The 20,380-nt window shown below is 36.9% G+C and overlaps 2 protein-coding genes across 5 annotated transcripts; one reads left to right on the forward strand and one right to left on the reverse strand.

Moving 5' to 3' along the window:
* Window positions 1-147: 147 nt before the first annotated feature.
* esco1 (establishment of sister chromatid cohesion N-acetyltransferase 1) lies at window positions 148-8,881 on the reverse strand. 2 transcript variants are annotated; one of them, XM_056249358.1, is made up of 10 exons: window positions 8,792-8,881; window positions 6,292-8,041; window positions 4,850-4,934; window positions 4,590-4,656; window positions 4,040-4,130; window positions 3,662-3,793; window positions 3,293-3,382; window positions 3,008-3,151; window positions 1,958-2,142; window positions 148-1,109 (listed from the first exon to the last, which is right to left on the reverse strand). In XM_056249358.1, exons 2-10 carry the CDS (start codon window positions 8,038-8,040, stop codon window positions 962-964), a joined length of 2,691 nt encoding a protein of 896 aa, XP_056105333.1. In that variant the 5' UTR covers window position 8,041; window positions 8,792-8,881; the 3' UTR covers window positions 148-961. The 2 variants fall into 2 exon arrangements, with proteins under 2 accessions (XP_056105333.1, XP_056105332.1); XM_056249357.1 differs by having other exon boundaries at window positions 4,850-4,943.
* An 810-nt stretch (window positions 8,882-9,691) lies between these two features.
* Window positions 9,692-19,930, forward strand: rbbp8 (retinoblastoma binding protein 8). 3 transcript variants are annotated; one of them, XM_056249360.1, is made up of 18 exons: window positions 9,692-10,134; window positions 10,782-10,824; window positions 11,023-11,118; window positions 11,233-11,345; window positions 11,497-11,569; window positions 11,661-11,815; window positions 15,603-15,698; window positions 15,776-15,846; window positions 16,048-16,124; window positions 16,255-16,540; window positions 16,654-16,735; window positions 16,840-16,910; window positions 17,501-17,606; window positions 17,699-17,875; window positions 17,989-18,049; window positions 18,594-18,681; window positions 18,790-18,931; window positions 19,681-19,930. In XM_056249360.1, the coding sequence occupies exons 1-18, from the start codon at window positions 9,993-9,995 to the stop codon at window positions 19,782-19,784; spliced, it is 1,983 nt and encodes a 660-aa protein (XP_056105335.1). In that variant the 5' UTR covers window positions 9,692-9,992; the 3' UTR covers window positions 19,785-19,930. The 3 variants fall into 3 exon arrangements, with proteins under 3 accessions (XP_056105335.1, XP_056105337.1, XP_056105336.1); XM_056249362.1 differs by having other exon boundaries at window positions 17,699-17,865; window positions 17,991-18,049; XM_056249361.1 differs by having other exon boundaries at window positions 16,057-16,124.
* Window positions 19,931-20,380: the final 450 nt, after the last annotated feature.

Consider the following 20,380-nt stretch of genomic DNA (forward strand, 5'->3'; position numbering starts at 1 on the left):
CTGTTTGTAAAAAATGAGCAAATATCCCAATTTATAAATTAGGTCAATCCTTTATATATGAGATGTCCTGATAATTTTATGAGGCTTCTAAAATGTATAAATGTAGATAGCAAAATTATGATGTTAAAAGAAATCCATCTGTAGTCATTTCCAGGGGTAAATTAATATAATTCAATCAAAATACATATACATACATAAAATCATTCTAAAAATATTAAAATGAGATGGAATACTATGATCGGGCAAACATTCTGAATTATTACACTTGTGTTTTAGAAACAAATGAATCAAATTCATTCTGCACAGTGTTTGTGCAAAACCAGCGACTTCTATGCAATCATCTGCCATCTATCGATGTCAATGCCATGCATGTAAACCTCTTTAAAATGCACATGGAACACATTGTATCAGGAAAATATGCTCTCTTTAAAAATAGCTGACATGATGTAAGGGTTCAAGGGAGATTTCGATGACAAATTCATGATGTTTTTCAACCTGAGATTCAAAAATCGTCGCCTCATGACCGAGGCATTGCTTACAGTAGAAAAGTTCACACGTCTTCCTTACTGTTCTAGGAAGAAGTACTTAAACTGATTTTGCAATTGTGCACTGGACTACATGGCTTCACTAAACGGTGAGTCCTAAGATAGGCTGCAACCTAAACCTGAGAGAACGGTTTAGATGTCTTTCATTAAACAATTCATCAGGTATAAGCTACTGTGCAGACTTATTAAAATACGTCACCTGGCCGTGAGGGTTAGATATCAGTGTCTAACATTACACCCTACACCTCCTGTGAGGAGACTAGGCCAATTTTTGCCAATATAAACCAAGACTCTCAACAAAAGTCTGTTTCTGTCTCTCACCATAGTGTTCCCTCATTTTTGCACTGTTTGGTATAGTGAAATAAAGTCTTTTAAGTCCAGTTAAAACTGAGCTCTGTTGCTTTGTCCTCATCCTGTCAGGTTGAGCGATTGCTGCTTACAAAGTTGTAGACCAAAAACTGAGTGGTTCCACAGTAATGTGTTGCGAAGAGTTTGCCGTCAGGCGTGGGATCGGAAAAGGCGATTTCATCTTTACTTAGATGAGACCCATAGATGAAATTATTCCTGGAGAAAAAGAAGATGAATGAACATTTATTTGGGTCTGAACTGTAAGAATGCATTATTTTGTTTCCTTTAATATCCCAGAAAACACTTTAACACAACTTGAAATCTGTAGAAAGCACACTACCATTCAAAGGTTTTAGGTCAGTAAGATTTTTGAAAAAAGTCTCTTATGCTAAAAAAGGCTGCATTTATTTGATCAAAAAGACCTAATGTTGTGAAATATTATTACAATTTGAAATAACTGTTTTCCAATTTATATACGTTTTAAAATGCAATTTTCAGCATCATTACTCCAGTCTTCGGTGTCACATGATCCTTCAGAAATCACTCTAATAAGCTGATTTGATGAAAACAATCAATGTTGAAAACAGTTGTGCAGCTTAATATTTTCTCTCTTCCTCTTTTTTTTTTAGGATTTTACAGATGTATAGAAGATTGAAAGAACATTTAAAAAAAACCTTTAAATCTTTTGTGACATTATAAATGTCTTTACTGACGCCTTTGATCAATTTAATGTATTCTTGTTGAATAAAATAATTAAAAAAAATATTACTTTTGAATATTGTGTAATGTAAGGTATTTTAATGTAGGTATCTAAATGCATAACAATGGATTCATAGTGCATTGTAATACATATTGTACTGCTTTATATTTTTTCATAAAACATTCAAATTTGTTTACAGATTTTGGACAGTAAAATTAATTAATACAGATAAAATAAGTTGTGAATAAGAAATGAGTAACTTTTGATGCATTTTACATTTTAAAAGTGTAACTACCCACATTTATGTGCAACAACATTTTAACAGTGGTTACAATTACTCATATGCACCCATCCAACGATTTACCTGAGGCACTCGATCATCCGTGAGGCGATGCCTCTCCGTCTCATCATGCTGAACACCCAAATGCGACTGATGCCACAGAGTGCCGGCTCAGGTACGGTAGAGCAGCACCAGGCTCTCTGACGCTCGTACATGACCTTCTCTCCTTCTGAACCTTCCGGAACGGTCTCCTCTATAACCCTGTATCCCTGCACACAGCAGCCAAAACAAACCCATCAGATGTAGAATAGACTATAATAATAATAATACGTTTCATTTATATAGCACCTTTCCAGGGCTCAAGGACGCTTTACAATGAACAAGCAACAATAATGGCAATGGACAATGATAACAAACAAAACAACAGTAGGTAGATGAGAGTAAAAGTACAGTAAAGGAGAGTTATGTAGACAGGGCAGCATACAGCAGAATACAATCAGACACAATGACTAAGATGAAGAAGACTAAGATAAACATTACACAAAGAAGCAGCACTTACAAAGACTTCAATTCGTTTTAATAGGCCCACATGGATACACACGCTTTTCACATTTTCTGAGTTAATTGAAGCCAGAGGAATTCTGATTTAAATATTGTAAAAATCAAATTAAGTAAAAAAATTTTTTAAATGAGCTTAGAGTACTGTATTATTGGTTTCTACAAATATTGGTTTCTTCAAACAAGATTTAATGCAAGAGGTGGTGAATATGTAGAACTTTAAATTATGAGGGAATAGATTAATTCTATAATTAGATGATATATAATGCAAAAAACATATGCAGGTCAATTTATTCAAATATTGACTAATTTATACATAGCGATTTCTATATCTTGTAAATGAGAATGTTAAATGACATTTCATATAAACTAGTTAGCTAGAACTAATTATGTTTTGAGTATTGCATATTATAAAGGAATAATGTTTCTTAATGTTATTAATAAAAGTTAAACCATTATTAACAAAGAATTTGGGGATTTTGTATAATTAGTTGTTTTTTTTTAACCCACAGTAAAAACACAGATGCAGATATACACCTATAAACATGCTATTAAACACCTGTATGTTCAGCTGACCTCTTGGATGTGCTCTGCAATAAGACAGCCTGCGACTTTCTTATCATTTGAAATGAAGAGAAAGGTTTTGGTCTGTGATGGGACCTGGGTCTCCACTTGCTGGAAGCCCAAGTCATTGTCCACCATTTCTCTGATCTCTTCAACCTTAAATCAAACAAGACAAATCTCATAAACAGACATAATATGTATCAGGGGAACAATTAGAAATCTTCTAAACATGCAGTACGGCTACAGCAGACAGTTTGAGAGCTAGTTAATGGAAATATATGAGGAAGAAACAAGTACCTTTTTCAATGCGTACTTCGGATCCTCAGGGAGAACAAGAATAATCTTGCCATCAGGATACTCTCCCAGGATTCTCTCTTTCTTCCAGCCCTGGACCACATATTACAGTAATGATTTTGAGACATGGGTATGTAGTTATTTTGAGACTGTATAATTCCCACCATAAAATAAAAGCTACATTGGAAATATGTTACATAGGAAAGAATTGTTTATTTCGTTATATATGGTCTTATTTTAAACATTGGATCTTATAAGATTATTAAAGCAATAAGTCACTCAAGACTTTGATTACTGCTTTAATGAATCTGACTGAAACAGCATCTATATGTCAATAACTCTGAATCACGTAATAACAAATATGTGTCTCACCACGTATTTGACAGCACTGATGAACTGGTTGTGGAAGAGGAGGTGTTGGGATTCGTCCTCTGGGCTCGAAGGGGAGTACAGCATCCCACACACATTACACGTCACCGCACCAAAAGCCTTCTGACCAGCATCCTGCAAAGCACAAAAACAGCCTTCACAAAATGCTAATGAGCACCAATGCTCCGATGTATACTATAATGATGGGCATGATGTATTCTTCTCTTGGTTTAATTGTTAATTTCAAAACAATTTCAAGGTTGTAAAATCGCAATTGTATATTTAACACACAATCCATAAGTTAAAGAGAGTTAAAGAAGTTAAATGAAACTAAGATTAATTAATAACCAAACAAAGTTCATTAGGATATAACTGAATTACATTGCTGGACTGTGTTGCTGTATTTGCAGGTTTGGGACTGTCTCTGATTTCTTTCTTCTGTTCTGCTTCAGGTTCATCACCAGAATTTGCCCTAAAATGACACCAAAAAGTTAAGACATGCTTTAAGTTTGTTTTCTAAAATTATTAATAGACTTTGAATAGACATTACTGCAATGATGACACGGATTCCTTTGAGATTATCATTCCAACAACACATTATAAGCTGTGTAATTTCTGCTCAACTAGCATCACCAAATGGAATTGCAAAAATAATGACTTTCTCCTAAACACTTCTTATTTGTTGAACAAAAAGACAGCCCCACTTCAAACTCATGGCATTGGTTGTGTCAATGTTGCTCACAATAAACAGAGCAATACTCTGATACATAGCGTTTACATTTTTCAGGGAAATAAAAGCACAGCTTACTTGTAGTTGCCTATTAAACTAAGATAGGAAAAAGCATTTTCACGGAGCAGAAGACAGATATTCTGCCTTTTTTACAGACCTGAAAGCAAGTTTTAGTTTTCAAATCTTTCAACAATGAATTACCTGTTGCTGTTTTCTGATTGCGTGTCTTGGACAGGTTCTTGCTGGGGAGAGGGTTTCGGCTTACTATCTGTGGACCACAAGATAGTTCATAAAAAATTCTGTATTATCAAACATGCTGTCAAAGAGAATTAGTTTAGCAAACTTGATACATTATTTGGGTATGATAAGCTCCACAAACACCTATCATGAAACTAGCATTGCGTGTCCAAGATGGACAGAAGTCATGAACTCAAAATCAAACAAATCAACACAATGTCTACCTGCAGGAGTGGGCGTACATGGCTTCTTCTCCACTGGTGGTTTGGGCTGCACTGGAGCTGATGAAGAGGACTGCTCTGGTTTGACCTGTGAGAACTGTATTGTTTATTTAGATTGATAGCATGAAGACATTTCTTCAAATGTAATGTAAAAAAAAAAAAAAATTCAGCATCATTACTCCAGTCTTCAGTCACATGATCCTTCAGAAATCATTCTAATATGCTGATTTGCTGCTCAAGAAACATTTTTTATTATTATACATATTTGTGGAAACTGTGATGCATTTTATTCAGGATACTTTAATGAACAAAGTTCAAAAGAACAGCATTTAATTGAAATATAAATCTTTTATAACATTATAAATGTCTTTGCTTTGGATCAAATTAATGCAGTGGTTCCCAAACTGCAGTGGTGCGACCCCTAGGGGGGCCCAGAGATATAAAAAGGGGGGCATGTCAAGGCTAAAGGATAGTGTACAGTCAGCAGATTGTTATATTAAAAATAAACCTCTCCAGGGTGATACAAGACCCTGCTACAAAATAATCCCGCTTATTATGCCGCTACTTGGCACACAAGTAAATATTTATACATAAAATATTAGTTTGACATTTTATTACCTCAATATGACTCGCAGTACCCACTTAAGCAGTGTTATCAGTTGTAGCGGTTGTTGTCTGGGAGTAACAGACCGCTAGATGGCACGATTGAAGAATCAGAGTTGAGCCATGTAAAAATATAAATGAAAGCCGCATGGTTCTGGCTCTAAGCATGGACAGATTCGTGAAAGGTTTGCCAGTGCCAAGTAAACAAAGCAGACGATGAATCTACTTTAAACTACCAAAACAATGGGTTTACACCAGACGCGAACCGCACGACGTGACAAAAACAAATAGAACCCATTATAATCAGTGATGGTGTTTATACTGGATGTGGATTGGACGACATGTCTAATTTTCGACAATAAACTGATGCCCCGTTTTATTTTCTGATGCACTGCAAGCGCTCACTCAACTTCTGACACATACGACAAATGGATTTCTTGCGTTCGCTTTGTTACGTCCAGTATAGACAGCCTCAAGACAAGAAAATATAATGAGGCATATTTCACTCTCGGATTCACCAGTACAACGGTGGGTAAGGAAGAGAGACCACAGCGTGCCTCAAATTATGAACTTCTGACAGTATGAAGCCAAACAAGCTAAGACGCCACATCATGAACACAAAGAGAAACCCATTGAAGTTGAAAAGTTGTAGTACTGTATTAATTACAATGTTTCAAATAAATCCTATAGGATTTTGCAAGCAAGCTCATGTCAGAGAGTGTCTTTATGTGGGTGCATGTAGGTAGGGGACTTGAAAATATATTTCTCTACAGAGGAAAAATGTTTGGGAACCACTGAATTAATAAATCCTTGCTAAAGTATGAATTTCAAGAGTTTTTTACCTCATTTTTGGCAGCTGGTTTGGTCGTCTCATCTTCAAGACCGTCAAGTTCAAAGTCATCTGGTGAATACTTGCGTCTGGGAGTGTAGGGTTTGTACTCCATCACTGGATTGGGTTTCGGGCTGGTGATTCCATTAGGCATGGGCGGTGCCTGAGCTGGAAGTGCTCGTCTGGGTTCAATCGAGCCCACTTTTGGCACGCTTTCTGGCACAGGAACCTGTGCAGGGGTGGTGGCCGGGCTGGGCGAGATCGATGGAGCGTCGTCCTTTATGGGAGAAGCAGCCTGACTCGCTTGATCCGACTTCAGCTTCTTAACACGGGTCCAGGTCAACTTATCCCGCTGAAGCTCCACCTGCCTGAGCCTCTGATAACGGGACAGCTTCTTCTTCTCCTGGGTCTTAAGCGGAAGACACACCTGGCTGAGGAAAAAACGTTTCTTGGGCGTGCTATCCTCGGGCATGGGATCAGCGGACTCCTCGTTGGGGGTTTCGGCGGGAACGGTGTTGTCAGAAGCCATTTCCTCCGTTTCGCTTACCTCCATAGATTCACTCTCCTCTTTTTGTTCCTCAATATCTTTCTCATCTGAAGCTCCCGGAGCATCGGAGGCGATATCATCTGCGATTTCCTCACAGAGAGCCAGGAGGTTAAGCTGTCGCGGTGGGGGTTTCTTGGCGGCAGCCGCCCTTTCCTCGGCCAAAGCTGCAAGGCGTGCCTTCGTCCGAGCCTGAGGGTTCATTGCTTGCTTTTTCTGAACCCCTTGCGAGGAGTCCGTCACACTTTCCTGGGGCAAAGAGGGCGAAGAGGTGACGTTACACCTCACAGCTTCGCTCGTTTGCTTTTTCGCCGTTTCTTCCTCAGAGCTTTGAGATGACTGCTGACTGATGTCATCCAAATCCTCATAGGTTTCGATCTCTACAACGCAATGTTCAATCTCAATGTCATCATCCAGAAATGCTTCTGAATCTGGGAGAAACACTTTCGCCATGTCGGCACTTTGTACATTGTCCTGCAGGGAACACGTGTTCACCACCTCTAACTCATCCATGTCAGAAATGTCTTTACCAGCGTACGAGTGTTTAGTGATGCTGGTTTCTTGGATGACTTTGAAAAGAGCCTCTAGAGGTGGGGGGGATTTGCTCATCACATCCACTTTTGCATCCACACTGACTGTAATTTGCTCAATAGAGTCTTTTGGCAGCTCTTTATGCTCTTCTACTTTGCTTGCTCGCGGGTCGTGAATCGATTCCAGATCAATTATATTGGCCACGTGGATTTTGTCAGGTTTGGGTAGCGTGATCTCCTCATTTTGGAAGTCAAGCAATCGCCCATAATTGTGCTCTATTTGCACAGGGAACAAGGCTGCTACTGTTTTGATCGTTTCGGAGATGGAGGGCTTTTCTTTCTTTACTCTTGGAACATATTTCTTGTCTCCTTTTTTCAGGAGAGACATATTCTGAGAGGGTTTATCTCCGGAGACTTTCGGCTTCACCCCATCTTTCCGTCGTCTTCCTCTCGCTCCCTTCTTTTGTGGTGTTTTCAAGCGAGAGGACCGCCGAACAGGTTTTCCGTTTTCTTCCCTCGATTGTGTCTGATGGTTCGACTGAATTTCCAACCCTTTATTTTTTTTGGGTCTTCCTCTCAAAGACTTCTTGGGCATCTGAGATTTATCTGACTCCACGAGACTCTGATCCATCTTTGTCTTCTTTACATCAGGTTCAGAAGAAGACATCTTTCTTTTCTGCCCAGGCATCCTAAGGAGAAACAACAAAGCAAGTTATATGCAACTATAAAACAAATAATTCCTACAATGATGTATGCATGAAGTTGTTTACTATTGTTTGTCAATATAAAAAATAATGCAGAAGGACATAAAAACCAGACATAAAAAAAATAATGACAAATGAACAATTAAACTCGTCAAAATACGATTAATATAGTACTAATAATAACAGTAGACGATCAGCTGTCATCCAACAGAAATGATTTCACAAGTGACAGCGGAGACAAGAGCTGACAATTCACTGATTAAACTCACAATAAAACCTCTTACAATCAGCATCAACAATAAAACTATAATCTCTATCCACAATGTATTAAAGTTACGCGAAATTAATCATATAATCTTAATTTAAACAAATCGACATGTCAACAGCTCAGACTGAGTCTATGTTTCTCCAAAGATGATAAGTATGAACTGAATATGAGTCATTTATTCCCATTCCTAGTGTATAACAACATGCTATTATGATCTGAAGAGTGTATAAATGATTTAAATAAATGAATCACATTTTTGGAGTTAAATAGAGATTCAAGTGTCTCATCAGTCTGACGTAGAGAAGAAAGTTAGCAGAGCTGGCTAATCCGTTAGCTGCCTCCTTATAAAGCCAACGACATTCACTACTGTCGATTATATATTAAAAACAAGTACATAAGACTTAAATATAACTATTATGATAAGTAGAAAAAGAAACAGCAGTAATAAAGTAGAGTACAGAACTTACCTATCTTTCCCTGTTACTAAACAACAGCTGTTTTCCGCTGTGTGGAGCAAAGTTTAGCCTCACTTCCGGTGCTGAGTCTTCTTCGGCGGATCTGCTGCGTTTGCGTGTGATTGAGCGACACCTACAGGACTAGAGTAGAACAACTACTATTTTTTATGTTTTTGAAGGAAGTCTCTTATGCTCATGAAAAAATACAGGAAAAAACAATAATATTGTGGAATATTCTTACAGTTTGAAACAACGCTTTTATATTTTAATATACTTTAAAATATAATTGAATCCTGTGATCAAAGCTGAATTTTCTTCAGAATGATTTCTGAAGGATCACGTGACACTGAAGACTGGAGTAATGATGCTGAAAATTCAGCTTTGATCACAGGAATTAATTATATTTTAATGTATATTCAAATAGAAAACCATTATTTTAAATTGTAATAATATTTCAAAATAGAAAAATTTTTTTCTGTATTTTTGATCAAATAAATGCAGCCTTGATGAGCAGAAAAGACTTCTTTAAAAAAACATAAAAAATAATAATAATAATGTTTCCTAACCTTTGACCGGTACTGTGTCTGTCCAGTGTATTTGTCTTTTGTTTGTTTATTTATATGTATTATATGATTATCATGACAGTATATAGGCCATTGCTTCTGCTGATAGATAGATAGATAGATAGATAGATAGATAGATAGATAGATAGATAGATAGATAGATAGATAGATAGATAGATAGATAGATAGATAGATAGATAGATAGATAGATAGATAGATAGATAGATAGATAGATAGATAGATAGATAGATAGATAGATAGATAGATAGTGCACTCTTAATGCAGTTTTCAGAGTGGCCACTAGCTGGTATTAAAGCCCTTCTGACGAGCCGCTGCTGAACTCCCAGAATCCACCGCGAAGGCGCGGAATCCGAATATTTACATAATGGAACAGAAATTTCACGAGCTCTGCGATGCGCTATTCTATTTTTAATATACGTGCCTTGTTCTGTTCTTATAGGCAAATACATGTAGCGCATGATGTCGTTCTGGAAACAACCTAAAGGAATATATTAGTCTCTCAGCTGTTTGAAATGTGAGCGAGATATAGCGAGGTCCAACTTTATGTTTTTGTCTCAATACTTGAGTTGTCACTTGTGTATGTTGGTGAAACTGATCCGACTGAAGGGGTCTGATAGATAGATAGATAGATGGACTGTTTGAGGATGAGTACTTCAGATCTCAGTGGACAGACTGGACACAGTCCTGCTTCCAGCACTCCTGCAGAATCCAGAGAGAAACTCCAGGATCTGCTGCTTTCCGTGAAGGAGCTCCATGACGCTGCACTGCACGGTAACGTTACAGGACAAGCCTTTCTCTGTCTGTACCATTTAAAATCTACTATTTCTTGCACATACAGGGGGAAGAAATCATGCTTTGGGGAATCATAATTATTACTTAAAATACGTCATAATTCTGAATTAAATAGTCGTAACTGACACAGAAAGTCATAATTTCAAGATTTTACCTCATAATTACGATTTCTTATTAACTATGTATGTCATTGTGACTTAATATGTCATAATTTGGACGTTACATCATAATTTCAATTAGTCATAATTTTGATTTATCGCATAAATTTGATTTAGTAGATTTAGTCATAGTTATGATTTATGATTTTGACTTTTTCTGTCATGACTCTTTTTTAAAAAAAACTTTTATGTCATAAATAAGATTTACCAAAGCATGACTTTTTTTTCTTTCTTACAGTATGTGGTTGAAATGGGCTTCCATTAAAAAACTTCAGGAAACATTTCAGGAACTTCCGAAATTCAAATTCTACTCTATTAATGCATTTGATTCGAAAAATGACTGTAAATACTAGTTCATAATGTACATTGAAGGCCCTATGAATTGAAATCAGTTTATTTAATATAATGTTTTATTAAAAGTTTAACAATATGAGATGCTTTTGCACTGATAACTTTTCTCATTTTCAGAATTACAGGCAAAAATAACCAAACTGAAAAAAGAGCGCTGTCTGTAAGTCTAAGGCTTATACTGTATAAGAACATATCATTGCTCAAAGCTGCATGAAGATTTTTTTAAATCACTTTGATTTAATGACTACTAGATCATTAACATTTTGAAGGACTTTTAGAGACTTTCTTCTGGTGTAATAATTCTGTAATAAATGTCAAATAATGATCTCTAACTGTAATAATACGGCTTCCCACTCAGAGATGCTCAGAGACTGAGTGAATTTCACAGCAAGAACCAGCAGTTACGAGAGCAACAGAAGATCCTGCAGGAGAAGATCACACAGTTAGAGGACAGGTGCTCTGAAAAGCACATTTTTACCTCTTTAGCAACATATTTATGAGGTTTATGTTTTTTTTTTTTATCTTATCTGAAAGTTTAAGTTGCCGTTTTCTTTGTGTCTGGGTTTAGGGTGTGTTCTGGACCATGTGATCGTTGTGCTGTGATTGAGAAGCAGATTATAAAAACAAACACTGAGTTTATTGATGCTAATCAGAAAAATCTGTCTGTCATATCTGAGCTAGGTAAGGATTTTTGTTTTCCGTTGTATTATTATTATTATTATTATTATGCATCATCATATTGTGACTAAATATATATATATATATCTATTATGTATCAGTCGATTAGTATCAACCCAAAAATCTGCTATAATGTGTGTATTGCTGAGTTTAGAGGCAGAGAGGAAGACTCTGAAAGATGAAAACAGGAGACTGAGTCTTGAGCTAGAGCGACTTAGAAAGTCTGGGTGAGTCTCAGAGTCAAATGAAACATGACATGAATACTGATAAAGTGCATCACATGAGCGTCTGATGTCTTCTTTATGTGTGTGTGTTTAGTTCTCCGCAGAATGTGTTTTCTGAGGCCGAGGAGGGGATGATCCCAGATTCTCCTCGTCGTCCGCTGTCTTTACCTGTCGCCAGCAAGATGAAACGACGGAAAGAACAGAACCACGTCCGCTACGCCGAGACACCATTATCACTCTCACACCCCGGTTAGAGATTTAAAATGAGGGAAAAAGGCTCATTTTTTGATTCAGGATGTGTTGTGTTGGGTGATCACCTCTGACCTTAACTCCCATAATTGCTTTTTTAAAGACAAAAAGTTTTGAGAGTATAAAGAAACAATGAGATTTGTTTTACGCACAGACACATGTATATATATGTTTAAATATAGTATATAAGTAAATAGATATAAATTAACTTTTCTTTAAATATACAGGTGTATATGTACTGTATGTGTGTGTATGTTTATTTAATATATGTTAATTGAGCTATTTAACAGCTATTTTAATAATTCTATAGATAGTTATTGTTTTTTAAGTATAGTATGTAAATAAATAGCTATATATTTTAATATATATATATATATATGTGTGTGTGTGTGTGTGTGTGTGTGTATTCAATATATATAAATAGCTATATATAAATGTTTAGTTAATTAACAGCTGTTTTAATAACAAATATACATATACACTCACCGGCCACTTTATTAGGTACCCCATGCTAGTAACGGGTTGGACCCCCTTTTGCCTTCAGAACTGCCTCAATTCTTCGTGGCATAGATTCAACAAGGTGCTGGAAGCATTCCTCAGGGAGTTTGGTCCATATTGACATGATGGCATCACACAGTTGCCGCAGATTTGTCGGCTGCACATCCATGATGCGAATCTCCCGTTCCACCACATCCCAAAGATGCTCTATTGGGTTGAGATCTGGTGACTGTGGAGGCCATTTTAGTACAGTGAACTCATTGTCATGTTCAAGAAACCAATTTGAAATGATTAGAGCTTTGTGACATGGTGGAAGTAGCCATCAGAGGATGGGTACATGGTGGCCATAAAGGGATGGACATGGTCAGAAACAATGCTCAGGTAGGCCGTGGCATTTAAACGATGCCCAATTGGCACTAAGGGGCCTAAAGTGTGCCAGGAAAACATCCCCCACACCATTACACCACCACCACCAGCCTGCACAGTGGTAACAAGGCATGATGGTTCCATGTTCTCATTCTGTTTACGCCAAATTCTGACTCTAACATCTGAATGTCTCAACAGAAATCGAGACTCATCAGACCAGGCAACATTTTTCCAGTCTTCAACTGTTCAATTTTGGTGAGCTCTTGCAAATTGTAGCCTCTTTTTCCTATTTGTAGTGGAGATGAGTGGTACCCGGTGGAGTCTTCTGCTGTTGTAGCCCATCCGCCTCAAGGTTGTGCGTGTTGTGGCTTCACAAATGCTTTGCTGCATACCTCGGTTGTAACGAGTGGTTATTTCAGTCACTGTTGCCCTTCTATCAGCTCGAACCAGTCTGGCCATTCTCCTCTGACCTCTGGCATCAACAAGGCATTTCCGCCCACAGAACTGCCGCTCACTGGATGTTTTTTCTTTTTCGGACCATTCTCTGTAAACCCTAGAGATGGTTGTGCGTGAAAATCCCAGTAGATTAGCAGTTTCTGAAATACTCAGACCAGCCCTTCTGGCACCAACAGTCATGCCACGTTCAAAGTCACTCAAATCAACTTTCTTCCCCATACTGATGCTCGGTTTGAACTGCAGGAGATTGTCTTGACCATGTCTCCATGCCTAAATGCACTGAGTTGCCGCCATGTGATTGGCTGCTTAGAAATTAAGTGTTAACGAGCAGTTGGACAGGTGTACCTAATAAAGTGGCCGGTGAGTGTATATTGTGTTTTATATACACTCACCGGCCACTTTATTAGGTACCCCATGCTAGTAACGGGTTGGACCCCCTTTTGCCTTCAGAACTGCCTCAATTCTTCGTGGCATAGATTCAACAAGGTGCTGGAAGCATTCCTCAGGGAGTTTGGTCCATATTGACATGATGGCATCACACAGTTGCCGCAGATTTGTCGACTGCACATCCATGATGCGAATCTCCCGTTCCACCACATCCCAAAGATGCTCTATTGGGTTGAGATCTGGTGACTGTGGAGGCCATTTTAGTACAGTGAACTCATTGTCATGTTCAAGAAACCAATTTGAAATGATTAGAGCTTTGTGACATGGTGGAAGTAGCCATCAGAGGATGGGTACATGGTGGCCATAAAGGGATGGACATGGTCAGAAACAATGCTCAGGTAGGCCGTGGCATTTAAACGATGCCCAATTGGCACTAAGGGGCCTAAAGTGTGCCAGGAAAACATCCCCCACACCATTACACCACCACCACCAGCCTGCACAGTGGTAACAAGGCATGATGGTTCCATGTTCTCATTCTGTTTACGCCAAATTCTGACTCTAACATCTGAATGTCTCAACAGAAATCGAGACTCATCAGACCAGGCAACATTTTTCCAGTCTTCAACTGTTCAATTTTGGTGAGCTCTTGCAAATTGTAGCCTCTTTTTCCTATTTGTAGTGGAGATGAGTGGTACCCGGTGGAGTCTTCTGCTGTTGTAGCCCATCCGCCTCAAGGTTGTGCGTGTTGTGGCTTCACAAATGCTTTGCTGCATACCTCGGTTGTAACGAGTGGTTATTTCAGTCACTGTTGCCCTTCTATCAGCTCGAACCAGTCTGGCCATTCTCCTCTGACCTCTGGCATCAACAAGGCATTTCCGCCCACAGAACTGCCGCTCACTGGATGTTTTTTCTTTTTCGGACCATTCTCTGTAAACCCTAGAGATGGTTGTGCGTGAAAATCCCAGTAGATTAGCAGTTTCTGAAATACTCAGACCAGCCCTTCTGGCACCAACAATCATGCCACGTTCAAAGTCACTCAAATCAACTTTCTTGCCCATACTGATGCTCGGTTTGAACTGCAGGAGATTGTCTTGACCATGTCTACATGCCTAAATGCACTGAGTTGCCGCCATGTGATTGGCTGCTTAGAAATTAAGTGTTAACGAGCAGTTGGACAGGTGTACCTAATAAAGTGGCCGGTGAGTGTATATATCTATGTATATATAATATATATATAAATGTTTTTAAATGTAGTATATAAATAAATAGCTATATATTAAAATGTCTATATATATATATATATATATATATATAAAATTTGTTTAGTTACAAGTTTTTAAAAATACTCTAATTTAAAAAATAATTATATATAAACTACCATTCAAAAGTTTTAGATCGGTAAGATTTTGAATGTTTTTAAAAGAAGTCTCTTCTGCTCACCAAGGCTGCATTTATTTATCACTAAGGCTGATTAAAAATGCAAAAAAAAAACAGTAATATTGTGAAATATTATTACAATTTAAAACAGCTCTTTTCTTTGTGAATATATAGTAAAGTGTAATTTATTCCTGTGATTAAAGCTGGAAAGATTCTATTTTAAATAAATGCTGTTCTTTTGAACTTTCTATTCATCAAAAAACATTGAAAAAATAAATTACACAACTGTTTTCAACACTGAAAATAATAATGAATGTTTTTTTAGCATAAAATCAGCATATTAGAATGATTTCTGAAGGATCATGTGACACTGAAGACTGGAGTAATGATGCAGAAAATTCAGCTTTTTTCAGAGGAATAAATTACATTTTAATTAATATATTAAAATAGAAAACAGTCATTTTAAATTGTCATAATATTTACAATATTACAATTTTTTATTTTTTTATTTATTTTTTATAAATGCAGCCTTGGTGAGCAGAAGAGACTTCTTTTAAAAACATTAAACGATCTAAAACCTTTGACCGGTAGTGTATATATATAGATAGTATTGGTTTTTAATTATAGTATATAAATAAATAGCTATATATTTTTCTTAAAATATACATATATATACGTCTTTCTTTCTTTTTTTCTTTTACAGAACCCAGGCGAGGAGCTCCATCCGTGCCCTTCGGCTGTAATGGCAATGGTGTGCTGGTCGCTGAGACATGTGAAATGGATGTGACTTCTATGGCAGGTATTATGAGCTGATCTTCACGTTTTAAATGATATTCTTTGTAAGCATAAATTGAATGTGTTTTTATTTTATTTTAGAGCCTAATACCAAGAAACATTTCAGGACTGTGGTTCCCGAGACCTGCCGTATAGAAGTCAATCCAGAACAGGTTCTGCCTTATCTTAATTAAAGTTTGACTTATACGACTTAGTCATCCATTGTATCCCAATATGCCTTTTTAGGTTTAGTTTCAGTTGTGCATTTTAAAGATGACCTAGAAAATACTTAGTTATGTACAGAAAACCTCTATATATCCGCACTGGCAGTGATCAGAGCAGTGTGTGTTCACACATCCAATGTTTCTCTTCAGTTTGATGAGGATAACGAGGATGATGATCTTCACACTGAACGAGGCCAACAACCTGAGTCAAATGACTGCGCAAACATGTAACTACACACTCTTAAATCCAAACAAACCACCATTTTAACTCTCACTAATGACCAGTGAGACAGAAATATTGTCTGGAACTGAAATACTTCATAATAGTAGCTGTTGTTTTCTATATATCTGTTCCAGCATCACTGCAGTCCAGAATGACGATTCTCCGTCCATTTTGCATTGCCGTCCGTTGGTTTCTCGAGAACAGCAGCAGCCGCCCGCAGACGACTTTCCACACACACCTTCAAATAACAGCACGTGTGTGCCAGGTAAAGGAAAGAGGAAACATACAGATGGCAGGAAAAGAGAAGAGAAGATTTCTGTTTCCAGCCTGGATGATCCTGACGAGACGGAAATCAAGGGGATGATACTGGCTTCCACTCCAGCTAGTGGTCATAAAGAGAGCAAGAATCAGGAAACAACGGTTAGACACAGTCAGACAGAAGCAATACAGACACACCGGATTTACACATTTCAAAACAGTTTCACATAAAAGTGTACGGTTTTGAATTTTATGTAACAATTTTAATTTTGTAGGATTCCAAGAGAAGGAAATGTTTGGACCAGCACACACCTCGCAAAAGTTCTCTTCAGAACCAAAACACACATTTCCCATACGGTAATACAGAAACATTATGAACAGCTTGTCATAATAGATTACTCATCATCTTGAGTAGTTTAGGGTGAATCATTTTGCTAATGTTTTTTTAAATCTGATGACAGATCAGAGCTGGAGTGTGGATCCTGGAGCTGATCTGGCTCAGTATGATACAGAGAGTTCTCTTCAACCAGAGGTACTGATATATGAAAATTCATTCTGAACATTTTTATTTTCAACCACCATATTTACACCACACTACTAACCTAATATGTTTATTCAGCAAGGACGCATTAAATTGATCAACTGCAACAGTAAAGACATTTATGTGATGTTACAAAAGATTTCTATTTCAAATAAATACTGTTCTATTGAACTTTCTATTCATCAAAGAATTCTGATCAAAATGTATCACGGTTTACAACGTAATATGAAGCAGCACAACTGTTTTCAACATTGATAATAATAAGAAATGTTTCTAGAGCAGCAAATCAGCATATTAGAATAATTTCTGAAGGATCATGTGACACTGAAGACTGGAGTAATGATGCTGACAATTCAGTTTTGATCACAGGAATAAATTACATTTTAAAATATATTACAATAGAAAAGTTACTTTAAATTGTAATGATATTTCACAATATTACAATTTGTACTGTATTTTTGGTCAAATAAATGCAGCCTTGGTGAGCAGAAGAGACTACTTTCAAATATCTTTCAAACTTTTGCATTTACTGTTTATATAATGTGTTTGCATTAGTGAAACTTTCCCCCAAATTGCCCTAGGCCAGATTCAGAACAGACTTGGAAACAATGGACACTGACTGCACATTTGTGAGTCACAGTCTGCTCCTGAGAGGCCAGAAGAGGACGGGACAATCCCAAACCCCTGGTATCATATGAACAAACAGCTGATTTGATTTGTAGCTTCGGATTCATTTATGAGCCGCCCGTAAACAACTTCTACATGTGATTGATCAACAGGGATTGGGCAGAGGGCAAACGACAGCCTTGCTGACATCTTCGATAAGACAGGGTTCGGAGAATATGAGTCTTGTCCTCAGGACGAGAGCTCTGTTCCAAAACAAGACAGTACGTTCGAGGAGGAGAGAGGGGAAGATGATGATGATGATGATGAAGAAGAAGAAGAAGTGGCAGCAGGTAATGTTTCGTTTTTCCAGTCTTGTCCAAATAGCAGACACATTTTCAGTAGCTTTGTTTTATTTGTCCTTCATCTTTTAAACCTTTTTACCAAACATATTGCGTTTGTTCAGAGGAATTCCGCCGGCCTGCAGACCTGAAACGAGTGACGTCTGACGGGGATACATCTAACAGGTGAGAAATGTGCTTTTATTGGTAATAAAGGTTCTTGTTGAGCTGCTTTGGAAAGATTGATATTGTGAAAATCACTATACAGATAGTTTGAAATAGTGGTATTTTAGTATCATTAAGATATTCAAGCTTTATATATATATATAAACAATCAACATATTGTTATTCATTTTTGTCATTTTTAATACATATTTTTTATGTTTTTATTTTAAAATCAACTGTCTATGTAGTTTTTAGAATTTAGTTTTGAACTATTTTAGTATATCAGATTAAATTTTAGTATAAAAATGAAAATGAAAAATGTTGCTTTGGCAACTAGCTGAAATAAAATATTTTTATTCTATTTTATATCAAGTAACACATTTTTTATGGTTTTAGTTAACTATAATAATTCTGGTTTGAAAAAGTATTAAAGTATTTAATTTAATGCAAATACTTCAGATTACAGAACTTTAAATGCATATGGTTCTAAAATACAGTGATTTACTGTCAACAAAATAGATGGTTAGAATAATAGACATTGTGCATGTTTTGCTTTCTATTCCAGGAATAAGTCTTTTGCTCGTGTGGAAGTTGTGCGTAAGAAAGACGAAAGGAGAAAACTAAAAGGCCATTATTGTAAAGAGTGTGAAATTGTGAGTCAGTTTATACAGTATATGACCAACTATATTATCTCCTTTTGCTAAATAATCATAGCATCGATAATTAAAAATGTTATAATTAATACCATTCTGTTGTTCCAGTATTATGCACACCTTCCAGAGGAAGAGAGGCTGAAAAAACTGTCCTCCTGTTCACGGCATCGCTACCGCTACATTCCACCTTCCACTCCGGAAAACTTCTGGGAAGTGGGCTTCCCGTCGACACAGACCTGTGTGGAAAGAGGTTCTGCATTATGTCATTTTGACAAATAGAAAGAAATGGATGAAACTTTGAAATCTTGCACTATTAAGAACTATTTAACAAAATGCATTATTTCCCAGTATATACAGTGAGTCTGAGACTTTTAAAGAGCACCAATTATGCTTTTTACATTTTCAGCTTTCTTTAATGTGTAATGTTGCAGTTTGAGCATGAAAAGTACAAACAAAAAGCACAAAGTCACTCCAAGGAGAGTTGTTCTCTATATTAATAAGTGTTTCTGAACTCCCTGAAACACCTCCCTTGTAGTCTTGAGTTCATTCCTCATTTAAATAATTCCTCCACAATGCATACACAAATAAAGGTGGCAAGGACTGGTTGAGTTAGTTGTGTGTTGAAACTCGCGCTTATGGTAAGGGGGGGGGGGGACATTTCCAAAACACGCTCAAAGTTGTTGACCAATCACAACACTCTGGTTCAGCCGACCAATCAGAGCACATTGTGCTTTTCAGCGTGAGGGGCTTCAGGGAGACGGGAACTAAACAGAGCATTACTGACAGACTGGGAAGAGAGGAGCTGCAACAATGGAGAATATGTGAAAAATAGTTTTTTGAACATTCAAGTCAAAAACGTATTCTAGTAGACACTAAAACCTAAAATATAGCCTCTTTAATATATAGACTTCCTGCAAAAGAAAAAAAACATGTTTATTTTTTCAGTTTATCTCTGTCATTGAAGCATTTAGGTAACATACATTGCTTTGCTCTCAACAGGATACATCAAAGAGGACGATCAGCCGGACGTGCGGATACGCAGGAGACGACCGTACCTCGCCATGTTCTCGCCGAAAGTCAAGTCCCAAAAAAAGCAGCACTGAGTCGACCCGTTGTGACTTCAGATGGGATTTAAAAACCCCACTGGAACTAAATGGATAAATGTGCAATGTTGATTGAGAGTGAATCTTCTGCTCATGTCCTGAATAACAGCTGCATATTTTAATTTATTTTATATGTGTGTGTTACACTGAGTCCTTGGATTTTATTAAATGATTTTGATTAATAAACTAAACTTATTTTGTCTAGAGGATTTTTTGAACTATGTAAATTGTTTACATGTTGTATGTTTGATTTTGACTGTATTTTGTACAAAAAAATAATCTTTAAACGGTACTAATAAAATCAGAATAAATCTTTTTTTAAAGTGCATTTGTTTACAGTGCATCTAAATATAAGATTGTGCGTAGTTACAGTAGCTAAATAAATTCTTTTAATAGTGATGAAGTAAATAATAATTTTACTGACAACGAAGGTCATAAATCACCTTTCTGCTGTTTATACATTTATGTAATTTTTCTATTCAGCCTCTACAATGTTCCGAATAGTGCATATTTTTAGGCTTATGTAGTTTAAATATTAATTCATGTGAATGTTTAATTTAAAAGCATCAAATTCTGGTACTGTGTTGAGTCGCCAC

The sequence above is a fragment of the Rhinichthys klamathensis genome, unplaced genomic scaffold, assembly GCF_029890125.1.
Source record: "Rhinichthys klamathensis goyatoka isolate OS25496 unplaced genomic scaffold, OSU_Roscu_1.1 h1tg000059l_1, whole genome shotgun sequence".
NCBI lineage: Eukaryota > Metazoa > Chordata > Actinopteri > Cypriniformes > Leuciscidae > Rhinichthys > Rhinichthys klamathensis.

Coding starts and splice junctions, on each gene's coding strand:
- esco1 (XM_056249357.1), bottom strand. CDS start 8,040: ATGCCTGGGCAGAAAAGAAAGATGTCTTCTTCTGAACCTGATGTAAAG. Junction 4,657..4,849: donor ATGTACGCCCACTCCTGCAG/GTAGACATTGTG, acceptor TGTGGTCCACAG/ATAGTAAGCCGAAACCCTCT. Junction 4,131..4,589: donor CAATCAGAAAACAGCAACAG/GTAATTCATTGT, acceptor GTGTCATTTTAG/GGCAAATTCTGGTGATGAAC.
- rbbp8 (XM_056249360.1), top strand. CDS start 9,993: ATGGACTGTTTGAGGATGAGTACTTCAGATCTCAGTGGACAGACTGGA. Junction 16,736..16,839: donor AAACACACATTTCCCATACG/GTAATACAGAAA, acceptor ATCTGATGACAG/ATCAGAGCTGGAGTGTGGAT. Junction 18,682..18,789: donor ATTGTAAAGAGTGTGAAATT/GTGAGTCAGTTT, acceptor CTGTTGTTCCAG/TATTATGCACACCTTCCAGA.